The following is a 14295-nucleotide window of genomic DNA, read 5'->3' on the forward strand; positions in this document are numbered from 1 at the left end:
CGGCTGATGATTACATGTGTTTGCGAGTATCTCTTCGTTGCCTTGTATGTGCATATGTATGTAAATGTTGATTGATTTGTTTACGTACATACGAGTGTCTGCTTAGTATCAGATTAGTGAAGCTAGTATCACTTAGGTTAGGTTGAACTGGCCGGTTAATAGCTGAGTCTTAGCCTGGCAAGCGCAGGGCACGAGCACAGAACGTGCTCGATCGTTTCCTCCTCCAGCCCGCACTTCCTACATCTGCTATCATTGACCAATCATAATTTAAAGGCATGTGACGCCAGAAGGCAGTATCCAGTCAGAATACCCGTCATGAGTCTACAGTCCTCTCATTTTAATGATAGAAACAACTTTGTTAGTCTAAGGTTGTAAGACCTACACATAATCTTCGACACTTTACAGCCCCGCACCTTTTCTGCTTGGTCGATCATGCGCACCTCTCGCCTTAGCTTAATCTCGCCCAGTCTAATTGGGGCGTCTACGGAGCAAGCTTCAAGGAATGCGCCCTTTTTAGCTAGTTCATCCGCTTTTCATTCCCATCTATTCCCATATGCACTGGGACCCAATATAGATGTATGCTTCTCCCTGTCCCGCATCACTTAAATAAATGTAAGTCGCGATAACCTCCGAAGAGATCTAAGGCCGAGTTTCTCTTCCAATTTGCGTCGTGCTCCTCTTGATTTTCCCTACAAATTGGCCGGACGGGACCTACATGTTTTATGCCGACTCCGAACGGCATCTGCAAGGCAGATGAGTTTTCACTGAGAACTTTTCGTGTAATTGTAATCACAGCTTCTTTCATCAGTAAATATTCGTGGAAACAAGCTCAAAAGTTGCTGAAATCCTTTTAATCCTCGTTTTATGAAGCTGTTATTCCGGGCACGTTCCCGCACTGAAATGACGATTTTGCCATATTTATGTAAAATTTTGTCTTCGGTATACTATATAAAATTTATTTTTTTCTTAATTTGGTATAACTGCAATGACTACCCATCTTGTATACAAGGAGTGATGTATGATTTCAAACTCATTCATAGGTCTTAGACTGATTTTATTTTCCTTTACTATACTTTAAAGTTTAATTAAAATATAACGACTGATTTACTAGTCGAAATCCTCTTCACAAAGGCTTCTTAATGGAATCTGCGCCTTCAGTAAAAAAAAAAGTTTTGACATGCTTCTACCGAGTTTCCGAAATGACAAATTCATATTCGGACAACTTTTAAATCATATCGATGCCACGACGCTTTCAATTTATTTTTATACTCAGCTGAACAAAGCTCACAGAGTATATTAATTTTGTTCGCATAACGGTACCCCGTAACGACATAAACTAATCGAGATATATGTATATAGACTTCTATATATCGGAGAAAAAAGAAATTCATTTAGCCATGTCCGTCCGCCCATCCGTCCATCCGTCTGTCTTTAAACACGATCCCTTGAGTAAATTTTGAGGTATATTAATGAAATTTGGTACGTAAGTTCCTGGGCACTCATCTCAGATCGCTATTAAAAATGAACGAAATCGGACTATAACCACGCCCACTTTTACGATATCGAAAATTTCGAAAAACCGAAAAATTGCGGTAATTCATTACCAAAGACGGATAAAGCGATAAAACTTGGTATGTGGGTTGACCTTATGACGCAGAATAGAAAATTTGTAAAATTTTGGACAATGGGCGTGGCACCGCCCACTTTTAAAAGAAGGTAATTTAAAAGTTTTGCAAGCTGTAATTTGGCAGTCGTTGAAGATATCATGATAAAATTTGGCAGAAACGTTACTCCTATTACTATATGTGTTCTAAATAAAAATTAGCAAAATCGGATTCATTTTTTAAAGTGAAATTTCAACACAAATTTAATATCTTTACAGTATATAACTAAAGTATGTCAACATTCAACGCCAGAATGATATGGTGCAACAAAATACAAAAATAAAAGAAAATTTCATAATGGGCGTGGCTCCGCCCTTTTTCATTTAATTTCTCTAGAATAATTTTAATGGCGGCCACCGTGGTGTGATGGTAGCGTGCTCCGCCTATCACACCGTATGCCCTGGGTTCAACTCCCGGGCAAAGCAACATCAAAATTTTAGAAATAAGATTTTTCAATTAGAAGAAAATTTTTCTAAGCGGGGTCGCCCCTCGGCAGTGTTTGGCAAGCGCTTCGATTGTATTTCTGCCATGAAAAGCTCTCAGTGAAAACTCATCTGCCTTGCAGATGCCGTTCGGAGTCGGCATAAAACATGTAGGTCCCGCCCGGCCAATTTGTAGCGAAAAATCAAGAGGAGCACGACGCAAATTGGAAGAGAAGCTCGGCCTTAGATCTCTTCGGAGGTTATCGCGCCTTACATTTATTTTTTATTTATTAATTTTAATGTCATAAGTCGACCAAAAATTTATCAATCCTGGTGAAATTTGGTAAGAGCATAGTTTCTATGACGGTAACTGTTTTCTGTGAAAATGGCCGAAATCGGATGAAGCTAGGCCCAGTTTTTATACACGGCCGACCATCTGTCCTTCCGCTCGAACGTTAACACGATAACTTGAGCAACAATCGATATATCTTCACTAAACTTAGTTAACGTACTTATCTGAACTCACTTTATCTTGGTATAAAAAATGGCCGAAATCCCACTTTTTCGATATCGAAAAATCAAAAAATGCCATAATTCTATACCAAATACGAAAAAAGGGAGGAAATATGGTAATTGGATTGGTTTATTGACGCAAAATATAACTTTGGAAAAAACTTTGTAAAATGGGTGTGACACCTACCATATTAGGTAGAAGAAAATGAAAAAGTTCTGCAGGATGAAATCCATTGTGAATTCATACAAGTGAAAAATCTTTCAATTCTTCTATTGCCATAACTACCTGTCAAATAATAGCTAACAGGGAGAATGGCTGTCGCGAATGGCCAGAGAATGGAAGGATAGGTTTATTTTTTGCTCGCGGTCATTAAATTGAACTGCCATGAATTGTCCATTTGTGTCTCAAATCAGCTTTTCTTTTAAATGTGTATACTGAAAATCAGACTACATATTTCTATTCATTTCTAAATTCTAGTTAACAGATAAAATCTGAGCAACCAGTTGAGCAAACATTTTAAAATATGTAAATAATGCAATAAACCAGTCGTCTACAAAAGTTGTTGAAAAACACTATTGAGCATATAATTTAATTAATCGAACAGCGATTGAACAGGTGATCGAGGCTGTTTACTATTGTGAACGTTTTTGTCAAACATTAGCCACTTGTATGAATTCACAATGGTGAAATCAAAAGTCCTTGGAATCATGGCAAGAATATTGTTCGTTGTATTACATATATAAATAAATAAACGGTACCCGACAGATGATGTTCTGGGTCACCCATATACAACTAAGGGCCACTCCCTTTAAAACCCTCATTAGTTAATACATTTAATTTGATACACATATCGTACAAACACATTCTAAAGTCACCCTCCGTCCACCTTTATGGCGATATCTCGAAAAGGCGTCAACTTATAGAACTATGGCCCACTCCCTTTTAAAATACTCTTTATCACCTTCCATTTGATACCCACGTCATACAAATACATTCCAGGGTTAACCTATGTTCATTTTCCTACATGGTGATTTTTACTTATTTGACAAAGGATGAAGAATCGTTTCAAAAACCGTGACCCTTTGGGTACAATTTCGGTTTCTTATCGGATTCATAATTAAGAGCGCTTCGCTATTTCAGGGGTGATTTAAAAAAAAATTATAGAGAAATGCGCTCAAATTTAACCAAATTTTCATATTAAAAAAAAAAATCAAATAAAACGAATTGATAGCTGAAGAAAGATAGCAAAGGCAAGTTCCTCCACTTTTTAGTATTACCATTTGTATGTATCCATGAAAAAGACAATTTTGTCTCCAAAGCTCTCAGCTGAGTATGTAATGTTCGGTTACACCTGAACTTAGCCTTCCTTACTTGGTTGTTTTATACTTAATACAAGATACTAATATATGTAGATAACATAACGACAGTAGTTACTCAAATATATTTAAATTTAATAAACCGAAATGATTTTTCAAGCATTTTTCTTTGGATAAAATTTTCTATAGAATAGAATTTTACTTAAATTCTTCAATGTGTTGCTGAAAGCTATTTTGTATGTATAAAGCAGAAACCGAGGTACAATTTTAAATTATTTGTAAAATTATTGAGAAAACCCTTTCCAATCTAAATTTTCCACCTCTATAATTTAATACCATTAAGCTATAAGTATGGTTTGCTAAAAATATCGATAATTTGGCAACTCTACAACAACCCACCGTTCAGTATCATATAAACTTACCTTTTCAGATGATGAACCCAGAACCTCGCAAGTAGCATTTGTAATAAAGCAGCGCACATTTGTAGTACCAACGTCCAAAGTCGCTATATGTACCATTTTTACTAAATCAATATTTATAATAAACGACGACCTTCACAAAACTATTGCGTTATTCTTTATTGCCTGCTATATTTGAATGAAAATACTAGTAAGATTATAAAACTTATGTTGACCTTAGCTCGTATAAATGCTACATAAATTAAAAGCTTATTGGCAAGACGCCTGTATATAGGTGTTAAGGGTTAGGCGGGTTAAATGTAACTACGAGGGGTGTTCCAAAAGCAATGATAATTGATTCAAAAGAAAAGGTGCTGAGTCTACTTAGAAGACAGAAAAAAGAAATGTTTAAGCTGCCAATGGTTGCGAAAAGCGAAGCGTGCCGAGACGAGTATAGGAATCTGTTGAGGATCTACAAGCGAGAAATTTCCAGAGCGAAGAGAGTATCATGGAACAATTTCTATGCGGACATCGAAGCGCGGTTGTGAAAAGTCCTAGCAAGGTGAAATAAAATATAATAAAGAAGGTGAACGGGAAATGGTCTGATAATAGTGGAGAGTTCCTTGGGTCGCTTTTCGACATGCATTTACCATCGGGTAATGATGCAGAGGAGCAAGCAAACAGCACTTACACTTCCATCACAGAGCAGGTAGTGCCGGGCTTGGTGACCCGTACCAAGATAGAATAGGCGGTGAAGACTTTCCCTAAGTTGAAATTGCCGGGCCAGAAGGTATATTTCCTGCCGTGCAATGGCTTGAAATAATATTCAATTGGTGTATAAGACTGAATCATATACCGCACTCTTGGCGTACTACTCGTGTAGTTTTCCTACCAAACGTGTGGAAGTTCGTTCATATTTTATATTTTATATTCCAAAGATTATAGGCTTATTAGCTTAACACCATTTAAATTGCAGGAAGGCAACTTTAAAACGGGGATTGTATGACGCCAGGAAATCAGTGGACAGGGCTTATCGCAGGGTGGCGTGTTATCACCTGTGCTGTGGACGCTGGTCATCAACCAAAGAGAAGAGCGAAGAAGGCCAACTAGGATCAGTGCCACGGTGAAGCTTGAGCGCAAACCAGAACGCTATAGTAGCATAGCTTTATCAGTTACAGAACGAACAGAGTACCTGATTCCGTATATTTGTTTCGAAGGGGCTCTTAGAGCCACAATAGAGGTGAATGGTTGGTGCAAGGGCCCCCAAATGGCGGACGAGACGATACAAGTACACGTGTACACCGATGTTTCCAAAGTGATGGAAGGAGTAGGGTCTGCGGTTACCTGTACTGATCCGGAGATAAACTGATCCTACAAGCTGTCAGATCACAGGCGATTAGGTCGGCCCTGCTTTGCATGCGCATTTCTCTGCGCTCCCTTTCGGAATGCTTAATCGCGTCATAACTATAAACGCTAGTTTATTCACAGCAGCCCAAGAATGTATGTCTCCACAAATAAGAGAAAATAAATTCCTAATGGAAGGCTCCTCACCAAAAACTCTTTGTACACAGAGTCTTTCGCCGTGAAAACGAGGGCAATGAAGCATTACGTGTTCTTCGTTATCCAACTCGGTGGGACAGTGTGGACAGAAAGAATCCTCCTCTATCCTACTCTGCAGATACTCCTACAAAACGGTGGTTTCACAGTGTCTACTCAATATCAGCGTGAGGTGGTTGTTTAGTCCTCCGTGCTTCCGATCGTACCATTCTAGTATATGCCGAAGTAACATGAAGGTCCTGCGTTTTTTCCACGATTCTTCCCACCTAACTAATGTTCGTGACCTTGCGCTTTTCTTGGCATCTTCAGATGGTCGGCCAATTTAAATGCCATACAGATCGGATATTTCATTTGATGGTAGAACTACTGGGTTTTTTCGAGATAAAACAAGGATCGTGTCATCGGACATGTTCCGATAAGCACATGTTATTCGTATAGCAGTAATACGGTAGGCTGCTAGTATATATTTTTGGTGGGTAATTTTAGATCCGTACTATACTGGTCCTGCATATAATATTATCGAGCTGGTTACGTTGAGTAATAGCTGACGAGTAGCTTCGTCTGAACCGCTGATGTTGGGCATTATTCGCCTTACGGCTCCACTAACTCTAGAGAATTTCTCTACCACTGCCCTGAAGTGCTCCTTAAAGTTGCTTTTGAGTCAATGTTCTCTCATAAATATTTCAAGAATAGCTTTGACTTTATTTCTTAATTCCCTCTAGTTAGGAATAACTCATCCACAGTCCGCTTTGAGGTCACCAAAACGACTTCTGTCTTATTGCTTGCCATTTCCAGCCCAAGTTCGCCAATCATTCCTTTATTCTTCCTACGGCGTCATAACATATTACTTGAAGTGGGTTAGGGGGCTTAGAATATACCCGCCGTAGGTATGCCTGTGGTAAGAGGTAGAGATATACGCCGCCGATTTTCGTGGTTTTTTTCACGCCGCCGCCGAATGTCAAAAATATAGGCGCGGCGCAGGGGTCCGGCGCGATACTATATTTTCTACTCATTTAAGGATGTCTAGGCCATTTATTGTTCATGTCGAAAATTGGACGGATATGGTCGAAAGGGGTATCAACGGATGCGCATCACTGCCAGAATCCAATTGCGTAATGTAACTCTTTCTATCCGTTCAAAAGTAATTTAAAAAAAACGGCGCTTTCAATGCCAGCTTAACACGGATTTTGCATCACCCAATTCACCAAGTTATTAAAACAAAACACCAAAATAAAAATTATATAAAAAATTTAAATGCATACTTTGTATAATTTTTTAAAAAAATTAGGAAGGAACAATGAATTCAAATAAAATGACCAAAGCCGAACATGATTTCTCAGTGATTCTAGCATATCAACCAAGTTTAAATATCACCTACACCTTTCGGCTCATGTTACATACATATATGAATACGTAGGCACATATATTTATCAGGTGAGGCTTTGTCCTTCGCAAGAATACTAAAAGTGGTGAAGCAAAAGTTTTCCCCAGACAGTGGAACAAATGACCGGGTGTGCTACTAGTCTAACGTAGTGGGTTATTTATAATGAATTCATGTATCAAAAGGCCGGACAACAACATTTTGAACTGAGCGTATAACCTTAATATCTTTCAACTTAAAATCGGTCGACTTTCATTCTAAAATATCGTTTTGGGTTAGCGAAGACTATTGAAATCAATGTTGTGAACACAAACGTGTTCAATGCAAATTTTTGGTCTACATTTAAAAAAAAACAGGTACTTGCAAATTTTAAATCATGTAGGATTATACTATTTTCACCCATGAGTTACGCAATAATATCTACTTGGACTGCTTATGATTTCGAGGGCGGCATCCTTGGCCGAATAGTTACTCCTTAACGTTTCAAGGTGTTTCTCTGGTAGTGCTCGGCAGTTTAAAATAAAAAATAAATGTAAGGCGCGATAACCTCCGAAGAGATTTTAGGCCGAGCTTCTCTTCCAATTTACGTCGTGCTCCTTTTTTTTAATTTTTCCTACAAATTGGCGGGACGGGACCTACTTGTTTTATGCCGACTCCGAACGGCATCTGCGATGCAGATGAGTTTTCACTGAGAGCTTTTCATGGCAGAAATACACTCAGAGTGCTTGTCAAACACTGCCGAGGGGCGACTCCGCCTAGAAAAATTTTCTTCTAATTGAAAAACCTTATTTCTAAAATTTTGATGTTGCTTTGCCCGGGGTGTGAACCCAGGGCATTCGGTGTGGTAGGCGGAGCACGCTACCATCGCACCACGGTGGCCGCCATGAGTTCGAAGTCACAGTCCTATAGCTTCTGTGCTGGCATGTTGTATGAGGGCCAGGAGGCGTGGTAGCGACTGGTGGTGGACAGGATTGCTACTGTTCGCACTTCGCGAATTATAGCTCTTAAAACAGCCGAAAAAACTAGATGCCACCTTTGGCGCGATTAACAATAGGCCAGCGTTGGTGCTCATCGTTAAAACTGTGCCATGAGTATTAAAAGACCATTAATAGCAACCGTAAGTCGCCTTTTTGCATGACCAGCAGGTGGTCACAAATAACTTAAAGAAATCGTTTCGATAACGAGTATTAGAAGTTAGACCACAACATCTCCTTCGGTGAAACTACGCTTTGTACGAGATATACAGACAAAAGTGTGACCATTTTAAGTACTTCAATTTTTTTCGACAGACGCGGCAGTACCAGTCCCTTAGACCGGAGCTAGGTTCGAAGCCTCCTTGGAGTAAGTGAATGAAGGACAGTCCCTCCGCAAGGAGCTGCTCTTGAAATTTTTTGAACAATCCGCGAGACTTTGAGGATCCTTCCGAAATCGCCAACACGTTGGTTCCCTTAAGTACATAGAAATAAAACCTTTCCTAAATATTATATTTTAAATAGAAAAAGGCTTTTTAAAGCAAGAACACCGGCGTACACCGGCGCGCCGCCCACGCCGTCGCCGCCGGTACATAAAAGTGCCTACGCCGCCGCCGCCGATATAGTGATCGGCGTAAACCTCTAGTAAGAGGCGACTAAAATACCAAATTGATTCAAGGGGTTGTGTAGCGCAACCCTCTCAAGGTGTTGCCAGCGCAATATATAGCTTCTCCATCCCAATTGTCAACCTCACCTATCCGTGGCGAATCCTGTTTCATTAACAGCAGAAGCTCTGGCGACCCCAAGTTCCTCATGGAACGGGCTAGTACCTTAATGGTGCTCCCGGAACGTACTGGATCTATATCCGGCAAAGGACCATCCACAACGATAACACTCCCCAAAGTATTGCTAATATCCAAAGTAATCAGTGCAAACAGCTTAATTTTATTTTGACCTCTGGTTATGGCTTCACGAGCACAACATCTGAAAGTGTGTGAGAATCTAAGCAATGCCTGGAAAGAATCGGGATAGGGAGAATCGTGCATCTAGATTGCGTCCCAAGGTATAAGGGAATGAAAAGGAGGATTTGCTAGCTAAAAAGGGCGCATCTCTTGAAGCTTACCCCGTAGATGTCCCAATTATATTGGGGTATTAAGAGAAGGCGAGAGTTGCACATGATCGAAAAAGTGGGAAAGGAGTGGACCTAAGTGAGGAGACTGTAGATGAATGGTGAGTATTCTCACTGGACACTGCCTTCTGGCATCACAAGCTTTTAAATTAGGACTAGAAGCAGCAAGTGGCATATGTTTTAGAAAGCTTTTCGTATTTTCCAAAAGGACGGAGTTATTTTATAACATAAGTCCTGGTTTTTGATAGGGTTTTTCACTTTGGTGATTAAACAAACTTCTGGTAACAGTATGGACCCATTCTGTCCAGGTGAAGTCCTCCCGGATCGACCAGTTCAACGCCACGCGGTATGTTATACCGGTTTTAGTGCGCAGAGCATAGTTTCAAAAAGAAAATAGTGCTTTCTGTTGGCAGATTTTAAGTCGATAATGCTCGAATCACACTCTACGGGTTTGTTATAAAATCAAAAATTTATACAAGTTTCTATTTTTTGGGGCTATATGCAGGTCTAAAGTAAACGCTTAACAAATATTTTGACTTTGTTCTTATGCATGCTTTTGGGTTTGGTTTTTAAATACACCTTTTTCAGTTTGAGCTCAGAAAATTACAATTTAAGTTCAGAAATTCCATTTGAAATTCAGAAATTTACAATTCAATTTCAGAGTTTACAATTCAAGTTCAGAGTTTCCAATTCAAGTTCAGAAATTCCATTTTAAATTCAGAAATTTACAATTCAAATTCAGGAAGTTGTAGTTCAAGTTCAGAAATTCCAATTTAAGTTCAGAAAATTACAGTTCAAATTCAGGAAAATACATTTCAAGTTCAGAAAATTACAATTCAAGTTCAGAAAATTACGATTCAAGTTCAGAAAATTACAATTCAAGTTCAGAAAGTTTGTCAGGAATTTTTTCTTTCATGCAATGACAATTAAAGTATGTAACATGGTAAATGTTAGCGTTAATAATCTGATTCAAGGATATGAAAGCCTATTAACAGTGAAGAAATTGGACTTCTTAACTCACTTAAATCAACTTTGCTCACATGAAGGAGATAGCGAAAAAAATCGTTTCCTCTCTTCTCTCTCCTCCTCTCATAAGAGGTCAGTTACAAGGACATCCAGCTATATTCTATGTATAGGTCATAAGCATTGATCTGCATTGAGTATGACAGCAGTGATGACGAAATCAATGGAGCGTCTACAATCTCACAAGTAACGTATAAGTACTGTGTGCACAGATTAAGTCTTCCTCCACCTGCCTCTCACAACTCTGTGGAGATCTCCCCCTTCCACTGCTTCCAAACTGCGGTGTCGACTGAAGTACTTTCATGACCGGAGCGTCCTCTTGCACTTGTTGCAGAGTTATCCTCCGTTTGATTTCTTAGCTCGGGATGTACACGCCTTGGAGAAAACTTAGGGTACAGTATATCCAAGCCACCATTGTCAACGAAGCATCAACACTTCCGCAAATAACCTTACATTGCGTAGTATGAATTGGAATAACTTTTAAAAATAACATCCTATTTATAATTTTCTGAATTTAAATTGTAATTTTCTCAACTTGAAATGCAATTTTCTGAACTTGAATTGTAATTTTCTGAACATGCAATGAAAATTCTGAACTTGAATTGTAATTTTCTGAACTTGAATTTAAATTTTCTGAATTTAAATTGGAATTTCTGAACTTGAATTGTAATTTTCTGAACTTGAATTGGAAAATCTGAACTTGAATTGTAAATCTCTGAACTTGAATTTAAATTGTAATTTTCTGAACTTGAATTGTAATTTTCTGAACTTGCAATGAAAATTCTGAACTTGAATTGTAATTTTCTGAACTTGAATTTTATTTTTCTGAATTTAAATTGGAATTTCTGAACTTGAATTGTAATTTTCTGAACTTGAATTGGAAAATCTGAACTTGAATTGTAAATCTCTGAACTTGAATTGTAAATGTCTAAATTTAAATTGGAAATTCTGAACTTGAATTGCAATTTTCTGAACTTGAATTGTAATTTTCTGAAATTGAATTTTAATTTTCTGAATTTAAATTCGAATTTCTTAACTTGAATTGTAATTTTCTGAACTTGAATTGGAAAATCTGAACTTGAATTGTAAATGTCTTAATTTAAATTGGAAATTCTGAACTTGAATTGCAATTTTCTGAACTTGAGTGGTAAATTTCTGAACTTAAACTGGAAAAGGTGTAGTTTTGATATTTTAAACGTTTTTTTAGCATTTTAAACCCAATAAAACTACAAAACAGAGGAGAAAATTGAGAGGTTTTGAATTTGCTCGTTATTGAACATTCTCGGCTTTCAACGCATGGAGACCTTTCTCATATTCAATTCGTTTAAAAGGATTCTTTGAATACTGTCATCTGAGACCCCTGTGACGTCAGCCACATATCTGATAGTCACTCTCCGATGGGGCTACACAATTTTTTCAACTTTTTTCACGTTATCTTCATTAAGATAGGGTAATGAGCGTCCTTCACAATGTTCGTATTACGTCAATGTTCTTTCCAACTTAAACTCCGGGACTGAGCGTACAAACTTGAATTATAAAAGGGAATAGCCTTATGTTGTTGTTTTTGCTATAAAGACACTCCCCTAAGGTTGTGGGCAGTGTTATTGATGTTGAGGGTCCTTTTCCTGATATAGATTCGGTACTTTCCGGTCACAAGCACCATTAAAGTACAATCCCGATCATCTCAGGCCCAATTTAATATTTCCACATTAAAACTTCTAGGCCGCCCCGCCACTTCGTATGGTTTTGGTATAAATTTTTTCAAGCAGAGAAATTTGACAACAGTTCTGATTTGGTTTTTTTTTGTCGCGATATTATATACGTTTTTTGCAATTTCGTCTCACTGTGTTTTCATTTGCCGCTTAGCTGCTTTAAAGTAGTTTAGTTTATCACACACTGTACATGTAGATATGCATACATTGGGCTGGGTCGATTTGTATGGACGAAAGTTAACCGATATGGCGCCATCCATTTTTCGATAGGTTTTGGACTCAGGAAAAGAAGTTCCACTACGCATACCAAAAAAAAAATAATATTCGAGCCTGCGAAATTTCATTTTTTTTATTTTTTTTCGACTTTGATTTTTAAGGTTTTTTTCATGACCTACTAAAAAAATTTTCATATATATACCCTGTACTTTTTTAGCAAACATTTTTTAGTCGGACTGGGCATGGCGGAACTATACAAGGTGGCAGCAAGGGACAGCTGATTGTGTACTTTTTTTATTTGATTTGATACAACAACTTCCGGCGCAATACGGTTTTGACATTAGTCCATCGGTTTACAAAAACAAAGTACATGGAACTTTTATTTATGTTTGTATGTATGTCACCATGCTGCCACCTTGTATAGTTCCGCCATGGTACAGGGTATATATAAAAATTTTACAATCAAATGAAAATTTTTTTAGTATGTTATGAAAAAACCTTAATAATCAAAGTCGAAAACAGTAAAAAAAATTAAATTTCGCAGGCTCGAAAATAATTTTTTTGGGTATGCGTAGTGGAACTTTTTTTCCTGAACCCAAATCATATCGCAAAATCGATGGCGCGATATCGGTGAATAAAATGACCCAGTCTAGTATACATATATGTATTTAAATATGCATACATTAGACCGGGTAAAGAAAATTTCAAGTCCATCACTATTAATCTTCAAATATAGGGGCGGAAGGGTCGTTGAATTTTTTTTCTCACACCGGCCTAGACAAAATGCACATGTCTATATGTATATATTTATCTATACACAATATCTACAACTTAGTGTATACATATTTAATTAACTATGCAGCTATTTGCACACATTTGTTCTCATTTTAAACACAAATTCATTCATTAAAAATATTCACGTTTTTTATGAGCCACACGGAAACTACGAAATTTTCGCTCCGAATACCAACCAGCTCGCACCAGAAAATCAACTACGACTAAACAAACAAACGTGGAGCGTGAACGGATTCACCCCTATGTCGTTATAAATAGTGGGACAGAAGTTTTTGTTGTTGAGCTGAGAGATTATTTGATACTCGTGAATACACCCTAGAGCATTCATTTCCTAAACATTTTAATAGTCCCGAGATTTCCGTAGATACCGGGATTTATGAAAAATTATATAAATTTAAATACGTAGATGTTATTAAAAGACTAATCTACATGCAGTTATATTATTATTGTTACTGTATTTCACTATTAGTTTGGACCAGGGAATGCCAGTCCAATTTATGGATTTTCGAACCGGAATTTAGTTATTGACTCGGAACACTTAACTCATTTTTTGCCAAATCGCCGTTTAAATCACTATCATTTTAAAGTTTTCCGATTCCATCAGCCATCAGTTTCAGGGCATTAACCTATGCTCGGAACTTTGTAATAAGTGGAACAATGGTATGAGTCAGCTACACTTACAACGTTGTTTCACATATTTTTATACTCCACTGACCAGAGCTCATCAGAGTATATTAATTTTGTTCGCATAACGGTAATCCATAACGGCATAAACTAATCGTGATAGATATAGACTGCTATATATCAAAATGATCTGGGAGAAAAAAGAAATTCATTTAGCCATGTCCGTTCGTCCACCCGTCTGTCTTTAAACACGATCCATTGAGTCAATTTTGAGATATCTTAATGAAATTTGGTAAGTTCCTGAGCACTCATCTTAGATCGCTATTTAAAATGAACGAAATCGGTCTATAACCAAGCCCACTTTTTGTATATCGAAAATTTCGAAAAATCGAAAAAGTGCAATAGTTCATTACCAAAGACGGATAAAGCGATGCAACTTGATAGGTGGGTTGGCCTTATGACGCAGAATAGAAAATTAGAAAAATGTTGGACAATGGGCGTGGCATTGCCCACTTTTAATAGAAGGTAATTTTAAGTTTTGCAAGCTGTAATTTGGCAGTCGTCAAAGATATC

General features: G+C 37.7%; 1 protein-coding gene across 7 annotated transcripts in view; it reads right to left on the bottom strand.

Moving 5' to 3' along the window:
* LOC137252994 (putative glycerol kinase 5) overlaps window positions 1-13342 on the bottom strand; it is a 48129-nt gene extending 34787 nt beyond the window's left edge. Inside the window, exons 1-2 of one of the 7 annotated variants that reach the window (XM_067789190.1) lie at window positions 13224-13342; window positions 4339-4503 (exon numbers count right to left, since the gene is read on the bottom strand). In XM_067789190.1, coding sequence (XP_067645291.1) covers window positions 4339-4434 — 96 coding nt within the window. In that variant the 5' untranslated portion in view covers window positions 4435-4503; window positions 13224-13342. Of the gene's footprint in view, window positions 1-4338; window positions 4523-13145 lie in introns of all 7 variants that reach the window. The other 6 variants (XM_067789191.1, XM_067789195.1, XM_067789194.1 and 3 more) reach the window with 6 other exon arrangements.
* Window positions 13343-14295: the final 953 nt, after the last annotated feature.

The sequence above is a fragment of the Eurosta solidaginis genome, chromosome 5 (genome assembly GCF_040869045.1).
Source record: "Eurosta solidaginis isolate ZX-2024a chromosome 5, ASM4086904v1, whole genome shotgun sequence".
NCBI classification, from domain to species: domain Eukaryota; kingdom Metazoa; phylum Arthropoda; class Insecta; order Diptera; family Tephritidae; genus Eurosta; species Eurosta solidaginis.